This window comes from Bubalus kerabau, chromosome 5, assembly GCF_029407905.1.
Source record: "Bubalus kerabau isolate K-KA32 ecotype Philippines breed swamp buffalo chromosome 5, PCC_UOA_SB_1v2, whole genome shotgun sequence".
Taxonomy (NCBI): domain Eukaryota; kingdom Metazoa; phylum Chordata; class Mammalia; order Artiodactyla; family Bovidae; genus Bubalus; species Bubalus kerabau.
The window spans coordinates 85,199,281-85,218,090 of record NC_073628.1 but is presented as its reverse complement, the minus strand read 5'-3'; the positions used below and the strand labels follow the sequence as shown (position 1 = coordinate 85,218,090).

The 18,810-nt window shown below is 45.2% G+C and overlaps 2 protein-coding genes across 2 annotated transcripts in view; one reads left to right on the top strand and one right to left on the bottom strand.

Moving 5' to 3' along the window:
• Window positions 1-708, top strand: part of SCCPDH (saccharopine dehydrogenase (putative)) — a 29,073-nt gene extending 28,365 nt beyond the window's left edge. Inside the window, exon 12 of the mRNA XM_055582061.1 lies at window positions 67-708. Coding sequence (XP_055438036.1) covers window positions 67-172 — 106 coding nt within the window. The 3' untranslated portion in view covers window positions 173-708. The remainder of the gene's footprint in view (window positions 1-66) is intronic.
• Window positions 709-1,801: 1,093 nt separating this feature from the next.
• Window positions 1,802-18,810, bottom strand: part of LOC129654266 (kinesin-like protein KIF28P) — a 70,705-nt gene continuing 53,696 nt past the window's right edge. The window contains exons 17-23 of the mRNA XM_055583772.1: window positions 15,496-15,770; window positions 13,452-13,586; window positions 12,428-12,594; window positions 12,082-12,190; window positions 11,647-11,816; window positions 10,885-11,078; window positions 1,802-1,954 (exon numbers count right to left, since the gene is read on the bottom strand). Coding sequence (XP_055439747.1) covers window positions 1,802-1,954; window positions 10,885-11,078; window positions 11,647-11,816; window positions 12,082-12,190; window positions 12,428-12,594; window positions 13,452-13,586; window positions 15,496-15,770 — 1,203 coding nt within the window. The remainder of the gene's footprint in view (window positions 1,955-10,884; window positions 11,079-11,646; window positions 11,817-12,081; window positions 12,191-12,427; window positions 12,595-13,451; window positions 13,587-15,495; window positions 15,771-18,810) is intronic.

Genomic DNA, 18,810 nt, shown 5'->3' with positions numbered 1-18,810 from the left:
AGATCATACTAGCAGAGGAAGGGGCTGGAGCTGGGCATTGTGCACTGTTTTTATCTTGTCTTACAGGGGTGGAGTCTTCACGCCCGGAGCAGCTTTCTCCAGAACAAAGTTGATTGACAGACTCAATGAACATGGCATTGAATTTAGTGTCATTAGTAGCACTGAAGTCTAAATATTTGAATAATTAATTGAAGTCATAAAATGTATGAATTAACAGCTTTTTAATTTGGTATGTTGAAATGCTTCTATAAACCTATCTGACTATATGTGGAAAAGATTGTCAAATCTAAAATATGTATACATTAAAAGCAGGAAATTGTACTAGCTTACCCCAAATTTCAAATCTTAGCTGATTTTTGTGATTTTATTGCTTTTGAGAGAAAACTTAATATTTGACTGACTTTTTCATTGAAGAATTCATGGTCATTTTTTATAAGTGAGCTGGCAGATCAGAGGATGGGAAGCGTGGCTCTCTCTGTGTTGCTGACACACCCAGGCTGGTGGTCGTGTGAGATAGTGGCTGCTGTTTTCCTTGTCATGGTGTCAAGTGGGATCTCACTTTCCCATGAATTTCTCTGCATAGTGTAGGCCTTTGCCAAATGAAACTGCAGTTTTTGCTGTTTTAGCCTAGTTTTTCACCCATCTACACTGACGGATTCTGGACTCTTACCTAAAGTTTAATAATAAAGGATTGTCAATTGAACAGTGGATTTGTGTTTGGACATGTCTGTGTAATTGAGTAATGGTAGAAATGTGCTTCCCAAGCGGTCTGTGTCCTGCTAATAACTGGGTTTATCATTCATTTTCCCTGGTTCTATACCTGTGGTTAGTTTGAAAGATGTAGCTGGTAAATTGCTACTGATTTTCACTGCCTAAGCAAAACTTTTCTCTAATTTACTTTTATATTTAACTACATTTTCCACCGAAGCCTAAAAATAAGGCAAAGACTATTCCTTTTGTAATCATACCATAAACACAAATAAGTGTTCTGTTACATTCATCATGTAAAGAGGACAATCATTTCCTTTATGGAATTTCTGCAATACAGTGAGAGGCATGAAACTGATAAGAATCTTAATCATGTTAGACGGCAACTCTGTCACTTTTCACTTTCATGCATTGGAGAAGGAAATGGCAGCCCACTCCAGTGTTCTTGCCTGGAGAATCCCAGGGACGGAGGAGCCTGGTGGGCTGCCGTCTATAGGGTTGCACAGAGTTGGACTGAAGCGACTTAGCAGCAGCAGCAGCTGGTAAAACTGTACAGAAGAAAGAGGGTCTTTAACTTAAAGAAGAACAGATAAGGAAAGAGACTTAGAGAGGGAACATGGCTTGCTCCAAACCACAGAACTGATTAGTCATGGATTCAGCTCCAGGCAGTCGATCCTCTTGCTGAGTGCTAACCATTCACTGCTCATATTTTCCACCTCACCTTCAGCCTGAATTCATTTTTACATGATTTTAAATCAAATAAAAAGGAATTTTGCTTGAAAGCAGTGTAATAGGTTGAGTGAGTGAGAAATGGGTTGACTAGGTTGAGTCCATGATTCAGCTCCGATAGCCAAGTTAATTAAATAATCTTGACAACTCAAAGCGCAAATGTTTTCAGTTGGTGTATCCTCTGGGAAAGATTGAAGGCATGAGGAGAAGGGGACGACAGAGGATGAGATGGTTGGATGGCATCACTGACTCGATGGACATGAGTTTGAGCAAGCTCCAAGAGTTGGTGATTGACAGGGAAGCCTGGAGTGCTGCAGTCTTTGGGGTCACAGAGTCGGACAGGACTGAGCAACTGAAATGAACACTATTCCGCATGCAATAAACATTCTTTCTTCTGTTTCACTATAAGAGCAACATCATTTTTCAGTTTCCACAAGCTGGATTCAAGTAAGTCCCCAAAGTCCTTTAACATTTGTGACTGTTGGTGTACAAATGGCCGAAGCATTTGATCATCTTCCTAAAAATAAATGAAAGAAAAAAATGATATTGTTGTCAAGCCCCAAATTCATATGCCCAATGCACAGTGAAGCCAAACAAACTGCAATAGTGGAGTTTGGAGCAAAGAAGCTTGTATTAGTTGAGGAGGTGCCAACTCTGAAGATGGGAGACCTAGACTCATCTCGTATCCATCCTACTGGCTGGCCAGGGTGCAAGGGTTTTAAAAGCAAAAGTAAAGGGGGTGGGGGCTGGTATGTGATTTCAGCTCCCCTGTAAGACCTCAGTTGCAGACTTCTGAGCATCATCTTGTAACTTGAGTCTGTCATTGTGATTGATCTGTGTCCTAGCAAACTAGTATATCATGGTCTTGTGATCCCTTAACTTCTTTTGGGGAGAGAGCAAAAGCAATGATGGTTATTATTGTTACAATTATTGTTATAATTCCTGATGGCTCAGGAATTCAGTTCTTAATTGACCCAGTGTCACTAATTTTAAGACTGCTTGTGTTGCAGGAAGGGGAACCCCTTCCAGGGCCAGAAGGTAGACTCTGGCCTAATACTCAGAAATGAATTGTCAGAGGAGACACATGTGTTGACAAAGCAAGAGATTTTATTGGGAAAGGGATGCCCAGGCAGAGAGCAGTAAGGTAAGGGAACCCAGGAGAACTGCTCTGCCACATGGCTTACAGTGGGTTTTATGATGATCGGATTAGTTTCCGGGTTGTCTTTGGCCAATCATTCTGGTTCAGAGTCTTTCCTGGTGGTGCGTACATTGCTCAGCAAAGATGGATGGCAGTGAGAAGGATTCTGGGAGGTGGTTGGACATGTGGTGTCACCTTTTGACCTTTCCTGAACTCTTCCAGTTGGTGGTGGCTTATTAGTTTCATGTTCCTTACCAGGACCTCCTGTCCTAAAATAACTCATACAAATGGTAACTATGGTGCCTGGCCAGGGTGAGTTTCAGTCAGTGTGATTCCCCTCACACTTGGGGCCATTTGATAGAGCATTATCTCCACAGTTTGGGGTCATAAGTCAACGCATTGTTTTAAGCTGACAATCATGGAAAAGATGTTGCTGGGCTTGTTTTTCCTTTGTGTCTGTGTTCCCTTACTTCTCTAGTTAGTAATTGCTTGAATCTGCTCTTTGGAACTCAGGGAAGGTCTAAGAGAGGAAAGTCTTTTTCTCCAAACAAGAACGAGGGGATGTGTACTCAAAAGGGCCTGAAGTGTCCTGCTCAGTTTCAGTCTTAGTAGACTCACTTCATTATAGTAAAAGGATGGTGTGTGTACATGAGGGGGTGCCCAGTAAGGTCTCCCTTTGAGCTGGAAAGCTGCATTTGAAAGCTGCTACCAGAGGCAACAATTCACCTAGGAGCAGGTCTGGTTTAGGAAGCCTGCCTAAATGACCCTTTAAGTTCAGTTCAGTCGCTCAGTTGTGTCCTACTCTTTGCGACCCCATGAACCGCAGCACGCCAGGCCTCCCTGTCCATCACCAACTCCCGGAGTCCACCCAAACCCATGTCCATCAAGTCGATGATGCCATCCAACCATCTCATCCTCTGTTGTCCTCTTCTCCTCCTGCCCTCAATCTTTCCCAGCATCAGGGTCTTTTCCAGTGAGTCAGCTCTTCTCATCAGGTGGCCAAAGTATTGGAGCTTCAGCTTCAACATCAGTCCTTCCAATGAACACCCAGGACTGATCTCCTTCAGAATGGACTGGTTGGATCTCCTTGCAGTCCAAGGGACTCTCAAGAGTCTTCTCCAACACCACAGTTCAAAAACATCAATTCTTCGGCGCTCAGCTTTCTTCACAGTCCAACTCTCACATCCATACATGATCACTGGAAAAACCATAGCCTTGACTAGACAGACCTTTGTTGGCAAAGTAATGTCTCTGCTTTTTAATATGCTGTCTAGATTAGTCATAACTTTCCTTCCAAGGAGTAAGTGTCTTTTAATTTCATTGATGCAATCACCATCTGCAGTGATTTTGGAGCCCAGAAAAATAAAGTCTCTCACTGTTTCCACTGTTTCCCCATCTATTTGCCATGAAGTGATGGGACCAGGTGCCATGATCTTCGTTTTCTGAATGTTGAGCCTTAAGCCAACTTTTTCACTCTCCTCTTTCACTTTCATCAAGAGACTCTTTAGTTCTTCTTCACTTTCTGCCATAAGGGTGGTGTCATCTGCATATCTGAGGTTATTGATATTCCTCCCAGCAATCTTGATTCTAGCTTGTGCTTCCTCCAGCCCAGCATTTCTCATGATGTACTCTGCATATAAGTTAAATAAGCAGGGTGACAATATATAGCCTTGACATACTCCTTTTCCTATTTGGAACCAGTCTGTTCCATGTCCAGTTCTAACCATTGCTTATTGTCAACAGGGAAAATTGGTGAGAGAATCCAAATATTTGGGACTGGCATAATACTGTAGACGTTCTGAAGTTTGCAAAGGACATGTGGGTGGGGATTCTCCCATCAATAGGGTTGACTGATACGGGTCCCCTGCCCCATAGGAGAAAGGACTGCAGATACCCCTGTGGGCCAGGGCGCCGGTGAGCAATGGTAGAGGAGGTGACGGTGCTCACAGAGATGGGGAATGGGCAGGGGGCAGGTAGTGTGTCATGGCACCTCCTTTTAGTTTCTGTTTCCCTGATGGTTAGTGAAATGCCTGCTCAAAGACTTTGGCCATTTTTTCCAATGTGTTTTGCCACGTGTTGTCTTTCTTATTTTAATAAATATGTAGTTGTTTGTTTAGTCTGGATACTAACATCACTGACTCAGCAGACATGAGTTTAAGCAAACCCTGGGACATGGTAAAGGACAGGAAAGCCTGGAGTGCTGCAGTCCATGGACTCACAAAGAGTTGGACACGACTGAGTGACTGAACAACAACAACAACAATACAAATAGATTCTCCCAGGTTGTGGCTTATTTTTTACTTTATTTTTAGTGTCTTTCACCACAGTAGTTTTTCTTTCTTTCTTTCTTGTGAGCTGAGCGCTGAAGACTTGATGCTTTTGAACTGTGGTGTTGGAGAAGACTCTTGAGAGTCCCTTGGACTGCAAGGAGATCCAACCAATCAATCCTAAAGGAAATCAGTCCTGACCATTCATTGGCAGGACTGATGTTGAAGCTTCAGCTTCAATCCTTTGGCCACCTGATGGGAAGAACTGACTCACTGGGAAAGACCCTGATTCTGGGAAAGATTGAAGGCAGGAAGAGAAGGGGATGATAGAGGATAAGATGATTGGATGGTATCACTGACTCAATGGACATGAGTTTGAGCAAGCTCCAGGAGTTGGTGATGGACAGGGAAGCCTGGCATGCTGCAGTCCATGGGGTCACAAAGAGTCAGACATGACTGAGCAACTGAACTGAACTGATACATGCAAAAGAGTGCCCCAAATGTATGCATCAGATCAGTCACTCAGTCGTGTCCGACTCTTTGTGACCCCATGAATCGCAGCACGCCAGGCCTCCCTGTCCATCACCAACTCCCGGAGTTCACTCAGACTCACGTCCATTGAGTCGGTGATGCCATCCAGCCATCTCATCCTCTGTCGTCCCCTTCTCCTCTTGCCCCCAACCCCTCCCAGCATCAGAGTCTTTTCCAATGAGTCAACTCTTCGCATGAGGTGGCCAAAGTACTGGAGTTTCAGCTTCAGCATCGTTCCTTCCAAAGAAATCCCAGGGCTGATCTCCTTCAGAATGGACTGGTTGGATCTCCTTGCAGTCCAAGGGGCTCTCAAGAGTCTTCTCCAACACCACAGTTCAAAAGCATCAATTCTTCAGCACTCAGCCTTCTTCACAGTTCAACTCTCACATCCGTACATGACCACTGGAAAAACCATAGCCTTGACTAGACGAACCTTTGTTGGCAAAGTAATGTCTCTGCTTTTCAATATGCTATCTAGGTTGGTCATAACTTTCCTTCCAAGGAGTAAGCGTCTTCTAATTTCATGACTGCAGTCACCATCTGCAGTGATTTTGGAGCCCAGAAAAATAAAGTCTGACTCTGTTTCCCCATCTATCTGCCATGAAATGATGGGACCGGATGCCATTATCTTCATTTTTGAATGTTGAGCTTTAAGCCAACTTTTTCACTCTCCACTTTCACTTTCATCAAGAGGCTTTTGAGTTCCTCTTCACTTTCTGCCATAAGGGTGGTGTCATCTGCATATCTGAGGTTATTGATATTTCTCTCGGCAATCTTGATTCCAGCTTGTGCTTCTTCCAGTCCAGAGACTCTCATGATGTAGTCTGCATAGAAGTTAAATAAACAGGGTGACAATATACAGCCTTGACGTACTCCTTTTCCTATTTGGAACCAGTCTGTTGGTCCATGTCCAGTTCTAACTGTTGCTTCCTGACCTGCATACAAATTTCTCAAGAGGCAGATCAGGTGGTCTGGTATTCCCGTCTCTTGCAGAATTTTCCACAGTTGATTGTGATCCACACAGTCAGAGGCTTTGGCATAGTCAATAAAGCAGAAATAGATGCTTTTCTGGAACTCTCTTGCTTTTTTCATGATCCAGCGGATGTTGGCAATTTGATCTCTGGGTACAAGTTAAACACGTCTGCTCAAGAAAACACTCTGTCTCTTGATTTCCTCCTGGTCACACCCATTTCCCCACCCCCAGAAGCAACCACTAACCTAAGTCCATCATCATTTTCTTGCCACCTAGAATGCAGCCCTAAACAGCCCTATATTTTGCCTGTTTTCTGGCCACTTGTGCCGTAATTTACTTATCTTCTGTGGATGTGCATTAGGATGTTTCTATTTGGGGAGCTATAACGGAAAATGGTTAAAATACCATCTTATGCATATATGCGTGGCTTTCTACAGGATTATTCACCTGGACCACCATCTGAACCACAGAACAGAAAATGACTTGAATGACTATCTTCCCAGTTCTCTCAGGAATGGTTTATAACAAGGACCATTCCAGATAGGCAGGAGAAAAATTAATTCATTACATACATAGCATACTGAGAGAGGTGGTTCAAACTTGAGTCGAAGGCAGAATAATCTAGCTGCTGCTGCTGCTAAGTCGCTTCAGTCATGTCTGACTCTTTGCAGCCCTATAGACGACAGCCCATCATGCTCCACCATCCCTGGGATTCTCCAGGCAAGAACACTGGAGCGGGTTGCCATTTCCTTCTCCAATGCATGAAAGTGAAAAATGAAAGTGAAGTCACTCAGTCGTGTCCTACTCTTAGCGACCCCATGGACTGCAGCCTACCAGGCTTCTTTGTCCATGGGATTTTCCAGGCAAGAGTACTGGAGTAGGGTGCCATTGCCTTCTCCGAGAATAATCTAGAGGGCTCATTAAAGCCCAGTTGACTGGGCCTCACACCCAGAGATTCTGACTCAGCAGGTCTGGGAGGAGACCCTGGAATTTGCATTTCTAACAAGATTCCAGATAATGCTGCAGATGCTGATACGGAGGACCACACTTCGAGAACCTCTGCCTCAGGGCATGAGGGCGCAGTTCTCTGCAGAACCAGTTTACTCTGTGGAGAAGAGGAGTTGAATTGCAGGCTTATAAGATGGAGAAGATCTATGCAGTCAGCAAAAACAAGACCGGGAGCTGACTGTGGCTCAGATCCTGAGCTCCTTATTGCCAAATTCAGACTTAAATTGAAGAAAGTAGGGAAAACCAACAGGCCATTCAGGTATGACCTAAATCAAATCCCTTATGATTATACAGTGGAAGTGAGAAATAGATTTAAGGGTCTAGATCTGATAGATAGAGTGCCTGATTAACTATGGATGGAGGTTCATAACATTGTACGGGAGACAGGGATCAAGACCATCCCCATGGAAAAGAAATGCAAAAAAGCAAAATGGCTGTCTGTGGAGGCCTTACAAATAGCTGTGAAAAGAAGAGAAGTGAAAAGCAAAGGAGAAAAGGAAAGATATAAGCATCTGAATGCAGAGTTCCAAAGAATAGCAAGAAGAGATAAGAAAGCCTTCCTCAGCAATCAATGCAAAGAAATAGAGGAAAACAACGGAATGGGAAAGACTAGAGATCTCTTCAAGAAAATAAGAGATACCAAGGGAACATTTCATGCAAAAATGGGCTCAATAAAGGACAGAAATGGTATGGAACTAACAGAAGCAGAAGATACTATGAAGAGGTGGCAAGAATACGCAGAAGAACTGTACAAAAAAGATCTTCACGACCAAGATAATCACGATGGTGTCATCACTCACCTAGAGCTAGACATCCTGGAATGTGAAGTCAAGTGGGCCTTAGAAAGCATCACTATGAACAAAGCTAGTGGAGATGATGGAATTCCAGTTGAGCTATTTCGTATCCTGAAAGATGATGCTGTGAAAGTGCTTCACTCAATATGCCAGCAAATTTGGAAAACTCAGCAGTGGCCACAGGACTGGAAAAGGTCAGTTTTCATTCCCATCCCAAAGAAAGGCAATGCCAAAGAATGCTCCAACAACCGCACAATTGCAGTCATCTCACATGCTAGTAAAGGAATGCTCAAAATTCTCCAAGCCAGGCTTCAGCAATACATGAACTGTGAACTTCCAGATGTTCAAGCTGGTTTTAGAAAAGGCAGAGGAACCAGAGATCAAATTGCCAACATCCGCTGGATCATGGAAAAAGCAAGAGAGTTCCAGAAAAACATCTATTTCTGCTTTATTGACTATGCCAAAGCCTCTGACTGTGTGGATCACAATAAACTGTGGAAAATTCTGAAAGAGATGGGAATACCAGACCACCTGATCTGCCTCTTGAGAAATTTGTATGCAGGTCAGGAAGCAACAGTTAGAACTGGACATGGACCAACAGACTGGTTCCAAATAGGAAAAGGAGTACGTCAAGGCTGTATATTGTCACCCTGCTTTTTTAACTTCTATGCAGAGTACATCATGAGAGTCTCTGGGCTGGAAGAAGCACAAGCTGGAATCAAGATTGCCGAGAGAAATATCAATAACCTCAGATATGCAGATGACACCACCCTTAGGCAGAAAGTGAAGAGGAACTAAAAAGCCTCTGGATGAAAGTGAAAGAGGAGAGTGAAAAAGTTGGCTTAAAGCTCAACATTCAGAAAATGAAGATCATGGCATGCGGTCCCATCACTTCATGGCAGATAGATGGGGAAACAGTGGAAACAGTGTCAGACTTTATATTTCTGGGCTCCAAAATCACTGCAGATGGTGACAGCAGTCATGAAATTAGAAGACGCTTACTCCTTGGAAGGAAAGTTATGACCAACCTAGATAGCATATTCAAAAGCAGAGACATTACTTTGCCAACAAAGGTTCGTCTAGTCAAGGCTATGGTTTTTCCAGTGGTCATGTATGGATGTGAGAGTTGAACTGTGAAGAAGGCTGAGTGCCAAAGAATTGATGCTTTTGAACTGTGGTGTTGGAGAAGACTCTTGAGAGCCCCTTGGACTGCAAGGAGATCCAACCAGTCCATTCTGAAGGAGATGAGCCCTGGGATTTCTTTGGAAGGAATGATGCTAAAGCTGAAACTCCAGTACTTTGGCCACCTCATGCGAAGAGTTGACTCATTGGAAAAGACTCTGATGCTGGGAGGTATTGGGGGCAGGAAGAGAAGGGGATGAAAGGATGAGATGGCTGGATGGCATCACTGACTCGATAGACACGAGTCTGAGTGAACTCAGGGAGTTGGTGATGGACAGGGAGGCCTGGCGTGCTGTGATTTTTGGGGTCACAAAGAGTCGGACACGACTGAGCGATTGAACTGAACTGAACTGAACTGAGGGGAGGTGCATCTTTGACTTTTATTAGATAAATGGCAACAATTTTTTAAGTTTTTATACTGATTTATGGGCTTCCCTGGTGGCTCAGTGCTAAGGAATCTGCCTGCCAATGCAGGAGACCGGGGTTCAATCCCTGTGTTGGGAAGGTCCCCTGGAGAAGGGATTGGCAACCCACTCCAGTATTCTTGCCTGAAGAATTTCATGGACAGAGGAGCCTGGTGGGCTACAGTCCATGCGGTCACAAAGAGTTGGACATAACTGAGCGACTAACTTATACACACCCATCTGGTTGTTGTGAGAACTCAATAAGTATAAAAACACTTAGTAAGTATTATGTTGTTGTTTTTAGTTGCCAAGTGGTGTCCAACTCTGCAACCTCCTGGACTATATTCCTCAAGTTTCCTCTGTCCATGGGATTTCCCAGGCAAGATACTGGAGTTGGTAGCCATTCTCTTCTCCAGGGTATCTTCCTGCCCCAGGATCGAACCCATGTCTCTTACATCTCACCTGCATTGGTAGGCGGGTTCTCTACCACTAGTGCCACCTGGGAAGCCCCCAAATGTTATATAAATGTTTGCTATTATGACTATTACTTTTTATCCCCCTTTCCAGTCTTTATACCTTTTATTTCTGCCCTTGCTACACTGGCTAGAACCTAAAGTACAATGTCAAAAAAAAGTGAAGATAGCTGACATCTATGATTTACCATTAAGATTATGCTTCCTGTCTGTTTAAGACTGCCTTTATCAGATTAAGAAATGTCCATTTTGTTCCTAGTTTGCTAAGAGTTTTTATCGTGGGAGGATGCTGAATTTTATCACATGCTCTTTCGGTATCTATTGAAGTAACCATGATTTTTCTCCTATAGTATCGTAGTGTGATGAATTATATTTTTTTTGGTTTTATAACAATAAAGCAAACGTGCACTTCTGGGATATTCTATATGTCATAAAGTGCAGGAATCTCAATCCTGCAGGGGCCACAGCCTCCTTGAACCAACCAGATGTACACTGAAGTGAAAAATGGGAGCAGAGATGTGTGGAAGCCTGAAAGCAGCAGACTCACAGTGTTCCCGGCCTGACCTGCTCTTTTTCTTAAACACACACCCACCCCACCCTTGGGAAATGCCTTTCTATCCAAGAGTTACATTTAATGGAAAGATAATCCTTTGGCTCCTGGGATGCCAGATACTCACAGGAGGTTTATAATGTCTCAGTTTGAGAAACTGCCCTCTGGCCACATTCATGCTTTGGTAGAACACCTTAAGAGCTCTGGCAAATTCTCTGTCGTAGCTGACTTGCTGGGTGGTGCACATTTGATTAATGTCTCTGGCTAGTGGCCCTTGTGCTGTCATCCAGGTGATCTTTCGGGTCCGGGAAGGCTGATGTGCTGACGGTGGAAGATAAGAGAACATTTATTTGTTCATCTCAAACCAGTCAATCCTAAAATCCTAAAAATCCTGAATATTCATTGGGAGGGCTAATGCTGAAGCTGAAGCCCCAATACTTTGTCCACTTGATGTGAAGAGCTGACTCATTGGAAAAGACTCTGATCCTGGGAAAGACTGAGGGCAGGAGGAGAAGTGGGTGGCAGAAGATGAGATGGTTGGATGGCATCACCAACTCAATGGACATGAATTTGAGCAAACTCTGGGAGTTGTGAAGGACAGGGAAGCCTGGCATGCTGCAGTCCATTGGGTCTCAAAGAGTTGGACATGACTAAGTGACTGACCAACAACTATTTATCCACATATTTATGTAGTTAATTATCTTGGTGGCATTGTACTACATCATCATTTATCAGGTACCAATTGGGACCCATCCAAAGAAATCTTACAAGGAAAAAATGTTCTGCTTTTTTTAAAAAACTGAAACAAGATATTAACTCATTTAAAAGCTCATTTCTTAGAAAGAAAATACACATCACAAATGTAGGAGTTTAGAGAAAGTCTATAAACACCAAGATTTGAGCGGCCTCTCACCTTGTTGACTAGAACTGGTTCTCTCAATAGATTCTTTAAGAAGCACATTTTCCTCTCTGAGGACTCTGTTTATGTTTCTGAGCAGTTCCGTCTCCTGTTCTAACTTGAGCAGCTTCAGATAAAGCTCTGGTATCTGGTTTGACGTACTCTACAGAAACAAGTTGGGTTAGTCTTGTGTGCATTATTTGCATATCCTTTGAGACTGGCTGTTGTTCCTATGTTATGAAAACTGGATGGGGTGCAGTGAGGGGTGGGCGGTAACCAAGATTTAAGACCCTCAAGGTACACAGGAGTAAATCAAGAAAGAGGCTTTTTAATGGGAGGGAACATTGATGATCCCCAAGCAACTATTATCTGAGATTTTTTTTAGTTATCTGTGACATCTATTTTTAATGTGACTTAAATAAACACACCTGACCTGTATCCATCGCCGTGGAAATTTTCTTCGTGTCCACCAGGATGTGGCCTTCACCTGTGACCATGAGGTCCAGCCGAGAGCAGCTCAGTTCAGCACAGCCTTCTGTAGTGTGAGGTAGATACCATCAAGGAAAGAAATGTCTCATCCTCCACTCACAGTGTTGTGTGAGGAGGTTTAAACCACGTAATCAACTGTGGACTAAAACCCAGAGGTTGAGGAGAAGACAGCTCTTGGCCACTGCTGTCAAGACCCTGGCAACCTCCCTCTGCAGCCCTAAGATATACAACACGATATCTGACGGAGGAATGCACCATGCAAAAGGGGAGGTAAGCATGGTACCTTGAAGACCCCATAAATCAACAATGAGAGCGTTTGTCTGTAAATAATTCAGAAACTCCTGAGATGCATTTAAGGTTGTAAATTGGACAGTCTCATCAATTTGGGGATTCACAATTTTCCATACAGGCTTGGTATATAAAGTGTTTGGAAGATCATAAATTCTGTACCTGAGAAAAGAACAGAAAACATAACTCAAAACTATAAGGGATACATTTCTAAAGGAAAGTATCAGATAAGCCAAAGAATTGTAGCCTGCTTTGTTTAGTTGATAAAGGGGTGCATGCTCAGTCGTGACCAATTCTGCAACCCTATGGATTGTAGCCTGCCAGGCTCTGCTGTCCATGGACTTTTGTAGGCAAAAACACTGGAGTGGGTTGCCATTTAGTTGATAAAAGATGACCTACAGTTGATTCTCCTGATTGCCACCTCCAACATCTCAGCTATTCAACATAGATATCGTCATTACATAGATAATACTTATTAAAAGTCTAACAAAAAGAGAAAAGGATTTTGATACTTTCTACTTAGATAATCTAAAGTTATTAATTTTCCACTGCGGTTTGTTTTTTGGTTTGTTTTTTGTCCTTCAAAATCTTCCTTCTTTATTGCTTCATCTTTTAGTATCCCTTTAGCCCAATTAGTTTAAGCATATCTGGTGCCTCTGTCATATCGTCACACACAGTCCTTTTGTTTCCAACTGAAAAAAAAATAAACCCAATCATCCTACTTTGATAACACAGGTTCACTAGATGCTCTTTCTGATAATTAAAATTCCTGACTCTTGGCTTCAATTCCTTAGAAGAATCAGTACATGCTGACCTGTACACACTGACCCGGAGGGACATGGAACTTCTCCCTCTGTTAAGCAGAAGGAGGAAGTAGTCATTTAGGAGTTGAACAAGCAGAAAAGCTTAAGCAAATGTCATGATCAACTCATTCCTAAAACTTGAGGAAAGGCTCCCTCCCACCAGGGCACACAGGCCGGGTGGTTCACGTTCAGCAGCTTGGTGGGGCAGGCTGGTACCCCATCTGAACACCCCTCTCCGCATCCTCCTTTAGCCACTTGGTGCCAAGGCACTGCACAAGGCGAATCTGGAAATCCATCCTCTTGCCCAGCAGGTCCACTGGGTCAGTAACCACATCTTCCTCACCACGTGCTCTGTAAACAGAAGAGGTAAACATTGATCACAGGTTAACCTGGGCCCAAGCAAGAGAGACTGATGTCGGTGAAGATTACATAGACGCCTTGTGTGTGCCAGTCACTCAGTCGTGGTGGACTCTTTGTGACCCCATGGACTGCAGCCAGGCAGGCTCCTCTGTCCATGGAATTCTCCAGGCAAGAATACTGGAGTGAGTAGCCATTCCCTTCTCTGGGGATCCTGACCCAGGAATCGAAGCCGGGTCTCCTGCAGCATTGCAGGTGGATTCTTTGCAATCTGAGCCACCAGGGAAGCCCTAAGAGACAGCTAAATTCTCTGAAGGAAGGATGGGTAATATTACCAGCTGTAGAATTCATTCATTCAAGAGACATATCACAAGAGCCCACTCTGCTCTTGTACTTCAAGATATGGACTTTCTCAAAGAGGAGACAGGAATATAACAGCTTCTTGCAGTAAATGCACCCAGGTGTGGATGCCAAACTGCCATTGAAGATTTAGGTAGGTTCCCCAGTGGGCAGAGGGCCTGCCACCTAGAGAAAGCCAGCTGGCTGGCCACAGGCAGCCTCTCCAGGTGTCATTCTCCTTGTGAACCCTTCACAGTCCAGAGTCAACTCCAGGCCCACAGGCTCAGAAACCAGTTTGGACAGCTTTCCAGCAGGGTACTTCTCTCACATCAATTGAGCTCACAGAGATTGAAACCTGTAAACTATAATGCCACTTTACTAATTAAGAGTGAGAAATACAACCATCAGGCAGCCTAGGAGCCTGGGGTAGCAAAATGCCCAGGAAGTTACTTAGAGTTCCAATAAAGACAGCGAGGCACTGGTCATCTTAGTCTTTTAGTCACAAGACTTGGCAGTTTTGTTGCTCACTTGTTGACTCTCTTCTTCAGAAAGACAAAAAGCTTGCATCGGCTAGCCTCTGAGGACACTGGCACCCAGACCAGGCCTCCTGCTAGCCTCTTTACTTAGAATTGCTAAGAGGTGTTAGCTTTGTAAAAACTCTCTCAACTGCCTTTGGCCCAAAGAGAGGAAACAGGGAAACAACCTCTGTGTGTGTGTAAATCGCTCAGTTGTGTCTGACTCTATGTGACCCCGTGGACTGTAGCCTGCCAGGCTCCTCCGTCCATGGAATTCTCCAGGCAAGAATACTGGAGTGGGTTGCCATTCCCTTCTCCAGGGGGTCTTCTCGACCCAGGGATCGAACCCATGTCTCCTGCATTGCAGGTGGATTCTTTACTATCTGAGCCAGGGAAGCCCAAGAGACAACCCGAGGGGACAGTAAAGGTTGTACAGTGGAGTTAGCACAAAGATCAGATAACAGCTCAGAATGGGGCCACATAAGGAAACAAAGATACCACAGTTCCTTCCTTGAGAAAAGGAACAAAGAAATTAACAGAGCCTGTCCAGGGAGGCAGGGTGAGCTACAAAATCAGCTTCCTGCTTCTGGCACTTGGGCCTGGTCAGCAGGGCTGAGGACTAATGCTGGAAAGAACAAATGTGTGTGGTGGGTCCCAGACCCCACAGGCGCCAGGAAGGGTGGGGAGGGTGGAAGGTTCTGTGGCACCCTTGGCTTCTCTACCGACCCAGATCTCTGGGCTCATGTCCGTGTTTCCTTCTACTACAGTCCTGCCTCTGCAGGGTATTCCCATTCCTTTGGTCCTTTAGGGCAATGTGAGCTGCTCAAAGACTGCTGGATGTGGGGTTTTAAATAGTCCAGGTCAGCTGATTTGGCTGCCTTGGCAAAATCAGATATGATGAGGCCAAATTATGAATGAACGAGCTCATTTGTTTGTCTCAGGAGTGACCTCTTCAGGGTACCAAGTTCTCCCCTTCCAGGAGAACTCAGGCTTGCTGTGAGTTTTCTGTGTGACCCAGAACTAGACAAGGGGGTGGCGGAGATACCCACCGTCCTGTCGGGGAGCAGGGGTTTATGTGGATATGCAACACTGCCTCTTCCAGTCCGTCACAGTTCAGAAATTCCACTTGTTCCTCGAACTTCATGCAGTAGGCAAGAGATTGGAGCCAGATGTGAGCGGAGCCCAGGTGAACAACTTCGACAGGATCCCAGAAAGGGTCATCTTCCTGGGCTACCTGGCTGTCTTCTCCATCAAGAAAACGCTGGTAAAGTTCCTCCATTAGGAATTTCCTATTGATAAATTTGGCTTTTGACCAAATCCACACCTGGAAACACAAAGGTACATCATCAATATTTGATTCCATCTGCTGCTCTAACAATTCATTTCTATGGTTTTCCCAGCATGCTCTCTCTGATGGGTTGGGTTTTGGGTACCCAAGACCAATGACAGTCTCATCAAACTCAGCTTTGGTGAGGGAACTTCAAGAGCACTACATTCATTGCTGACCTATCTACTTCAGCTTTGCTGGATGCCAGGAAATGACTTAGAGGAAATGATGGACTTAGAAAACACTTTCCCAGGAGAAATGAAAGTTTGAGCTGGTGGTATACAGAAGAAAGACCTTCAGAGATATTCTTGTCCCAGTCTCTGGAACCTGTGAATATGTTATCTTACATGGCAAAGAGGAATTAAATTTGCTTATCAGCCGACCTTAACATAGGGAGATTAGCTTGCATTATCCAGATGGACCCAGTGTAATCACATGGGCCTTAAAGGTAGAAGAGGGAGGCAGAAGAGAGGGTCAGAGAAAGAGAGATGGCAACAGAAGCAGGGTCAGGGATGCTATGTGGATAACTTTGAAGATGACCATGACCCAAGGAATGTAAGTGGCTCTAAAAGCTTGAAAAAGCAACAAAACGTATTCTCCCCTCAAGCCTCCAGAGAGCAACATCCCTCCTGACACTTTGCTTTCAACCCAGCAACATCTGTGTTGTGCTTTTTACAAATTCATTTATTTATTCAATTTATTTTTGGTTGTGCTGGGCTTTCTTTGTGTGGACTTTCTCTAATTGTGCTGAGTGGGGGTTACTCTTCGTTGCGATGCATGGGCTTCTCATAGCAGTGACTTTTCTTGTTGTGGAGCACAGGCTCTAGGCACGTGGGCTTCACACCGTTGCAGCGCACAGGCTCAGCAGCTGCAGCTCCTGGGCTCTAGTTGTGGCACATGGGCTTCACTGCTCCGCAGCATATGGAATCTCCCCAGTCCAGGGATCAAACCTTTGTCCCCCACAGTGGCAGGCAAACTCATCCACTGCACAACTAGAGAAGTCCTGCGTTGGGCTTTTAACCCACTGAACTAGAAGATAATAAATTGGTGTGCTCACACCCAGTGAGCAGAAAATCCAGGAAAAGAGCCTGGCACTGGTCTGTCCCCTCAGTAGGTGAGGGACAGGGCCACGTACCAACAGTGATTACTGAGAGAGTGGACAAAAGCACAAGCCAAAATAAGAAGAATTCCAGGTAGGCAGAAAATTGCTTGATGATAAATGCCACATGAGAAGTGGTTACCAGAGGCGTGGCCACCATGGAGGAGTAGGAACGTCCTGAGCTGCCTCCTCCCATCAGCATGCCAAAATTAAAACTATTTACAGAGCAGCTGTTGGCGAGGAAGAACTAAAGATTAGCAGAAAGGATCCCTTGCAACTGAAGGTATAAAGAGGGAACCACAAGAGGATGGGTAGGAGGGGCAGAGACACAACATAATAAAGACCCACCCCAAGGTGGGCAACTCACAAACAGGAAGATGATTACCATTATGGAGCTTCTTGCCAAGGAGTGAGAGGTCTGAGCCCCACATCCGGCACCCTGGCTTGGGAGTCCTGCACTGGGAAGACCAGCTTCCAGAATGTTTGTCTTTGAAGGCCAAGCCGGGCTTATTTTCAGGAGAGTTAGAGGGCTGTGGGAAATGTAGACTTCATTCTTAAAGTGAAAGTGTTAGTCACTCAGTCGTGTCTGACTATAGCCCGCCAGGCTCCTCTGTCCATGGAATTCTCCAGGCAAGAATACTGGAGTGGGTTGCCATTCCCTTCTCCATTCCTGGGATCGAACCTGGGTCTCCTGCATTGCAGGCAGATTCTTTACCATCTGAACCATCAGGGAAGCCCCTCACTCTTAAAGCGCTCATGCAAAATCACATGCTCCAAAATCCAGTACAGAGGTAGTAATTTGAAATATGCCTGGGTCAGATCCCCTGGCTGATCTTGGAGACCCTCCTGGTCAGATCCCCTGGCTGATCTTGGAGAACCTCCTGGAGACACAAGAGGCAACTGGAGCGCCCCTGGGGGATACAGATGCTGATGGAAGCCTTGGGAAGGGTGCAGAGGGTTGTTCTACAAAGAGGATACAAGTGCTGACAAGCACTGGTTTGAGTCTTCCATCTAGTTTATTAGGCCTGGGATCTGGCCCTGCACACCAGCTAGTCAGCACCAGTCCTAGGTTACCTCAGGCCAAGCAGGCAGTGGCAGGGGTACAGCCCCAACCACCAGTGGGCTGTTTGCTAAGGAGCCCCTGAACCCCCAGCTGCCAGGGGAGCCAGCCCCATCCACTAGAGGGCCCAGGCCCCAGCCCTGCCTAGTAGTGCATCAAAACCATCTCTAGGTCCCTCAGGACCATGCAACCAGAGCCTGCAGGACACAGCCTCACCCACCAGTAGGTCCACAGCAACTCCAGGACCCGCAGGACTCTGCAGCCAGAGACCTAAGACCTGGCTTCACCAGCAGGCCAGCACTAGCCCTGAGACCCCACAAGCCTCAACCCAGCCCACCAGCAAGCCCATGGCAGCTCTGAGAAACTTGGGCATTTCAAGAGCTGTCTCAGGATCCAGCTCCACTCACCAGTGGGCTGACACCAGCAATGGGACACCCCAGGTCCCACTGGCAGCCATGTCAGGAACCGGCCTCACCCACCCACAGGCAATAGTAACACCGAGACCCCTAGCCCTGCAAACAGAACCCAGCTCCATTCCCTTCATCAATGGGCCAGGACTAGCCCAGGACCCCTGGGGCTCCACAGCCAGCCACCTCAGGAGGCAGCCATGCCTACCAGACCACCCACAGTAGTCATCCCACTACAACAGAAGGGCCCACACAGCCCATGAGGGAGGCACCCCTAGAGCATACCGCTCTGGAGACCAGAGGGGAGGGCACTTCTGGGACACATAGGATGTCTCCTACAAAAGGCCACTTCTCCAAGATTGGGAGACGTAACCAACCTACCAGACACATTGAAATAAAACAGAAAATTAGTCAAGATAAGGCAATAAAGAAATATGTTCCAAATAAGATTAAAAAAAAAACAAAACAAGA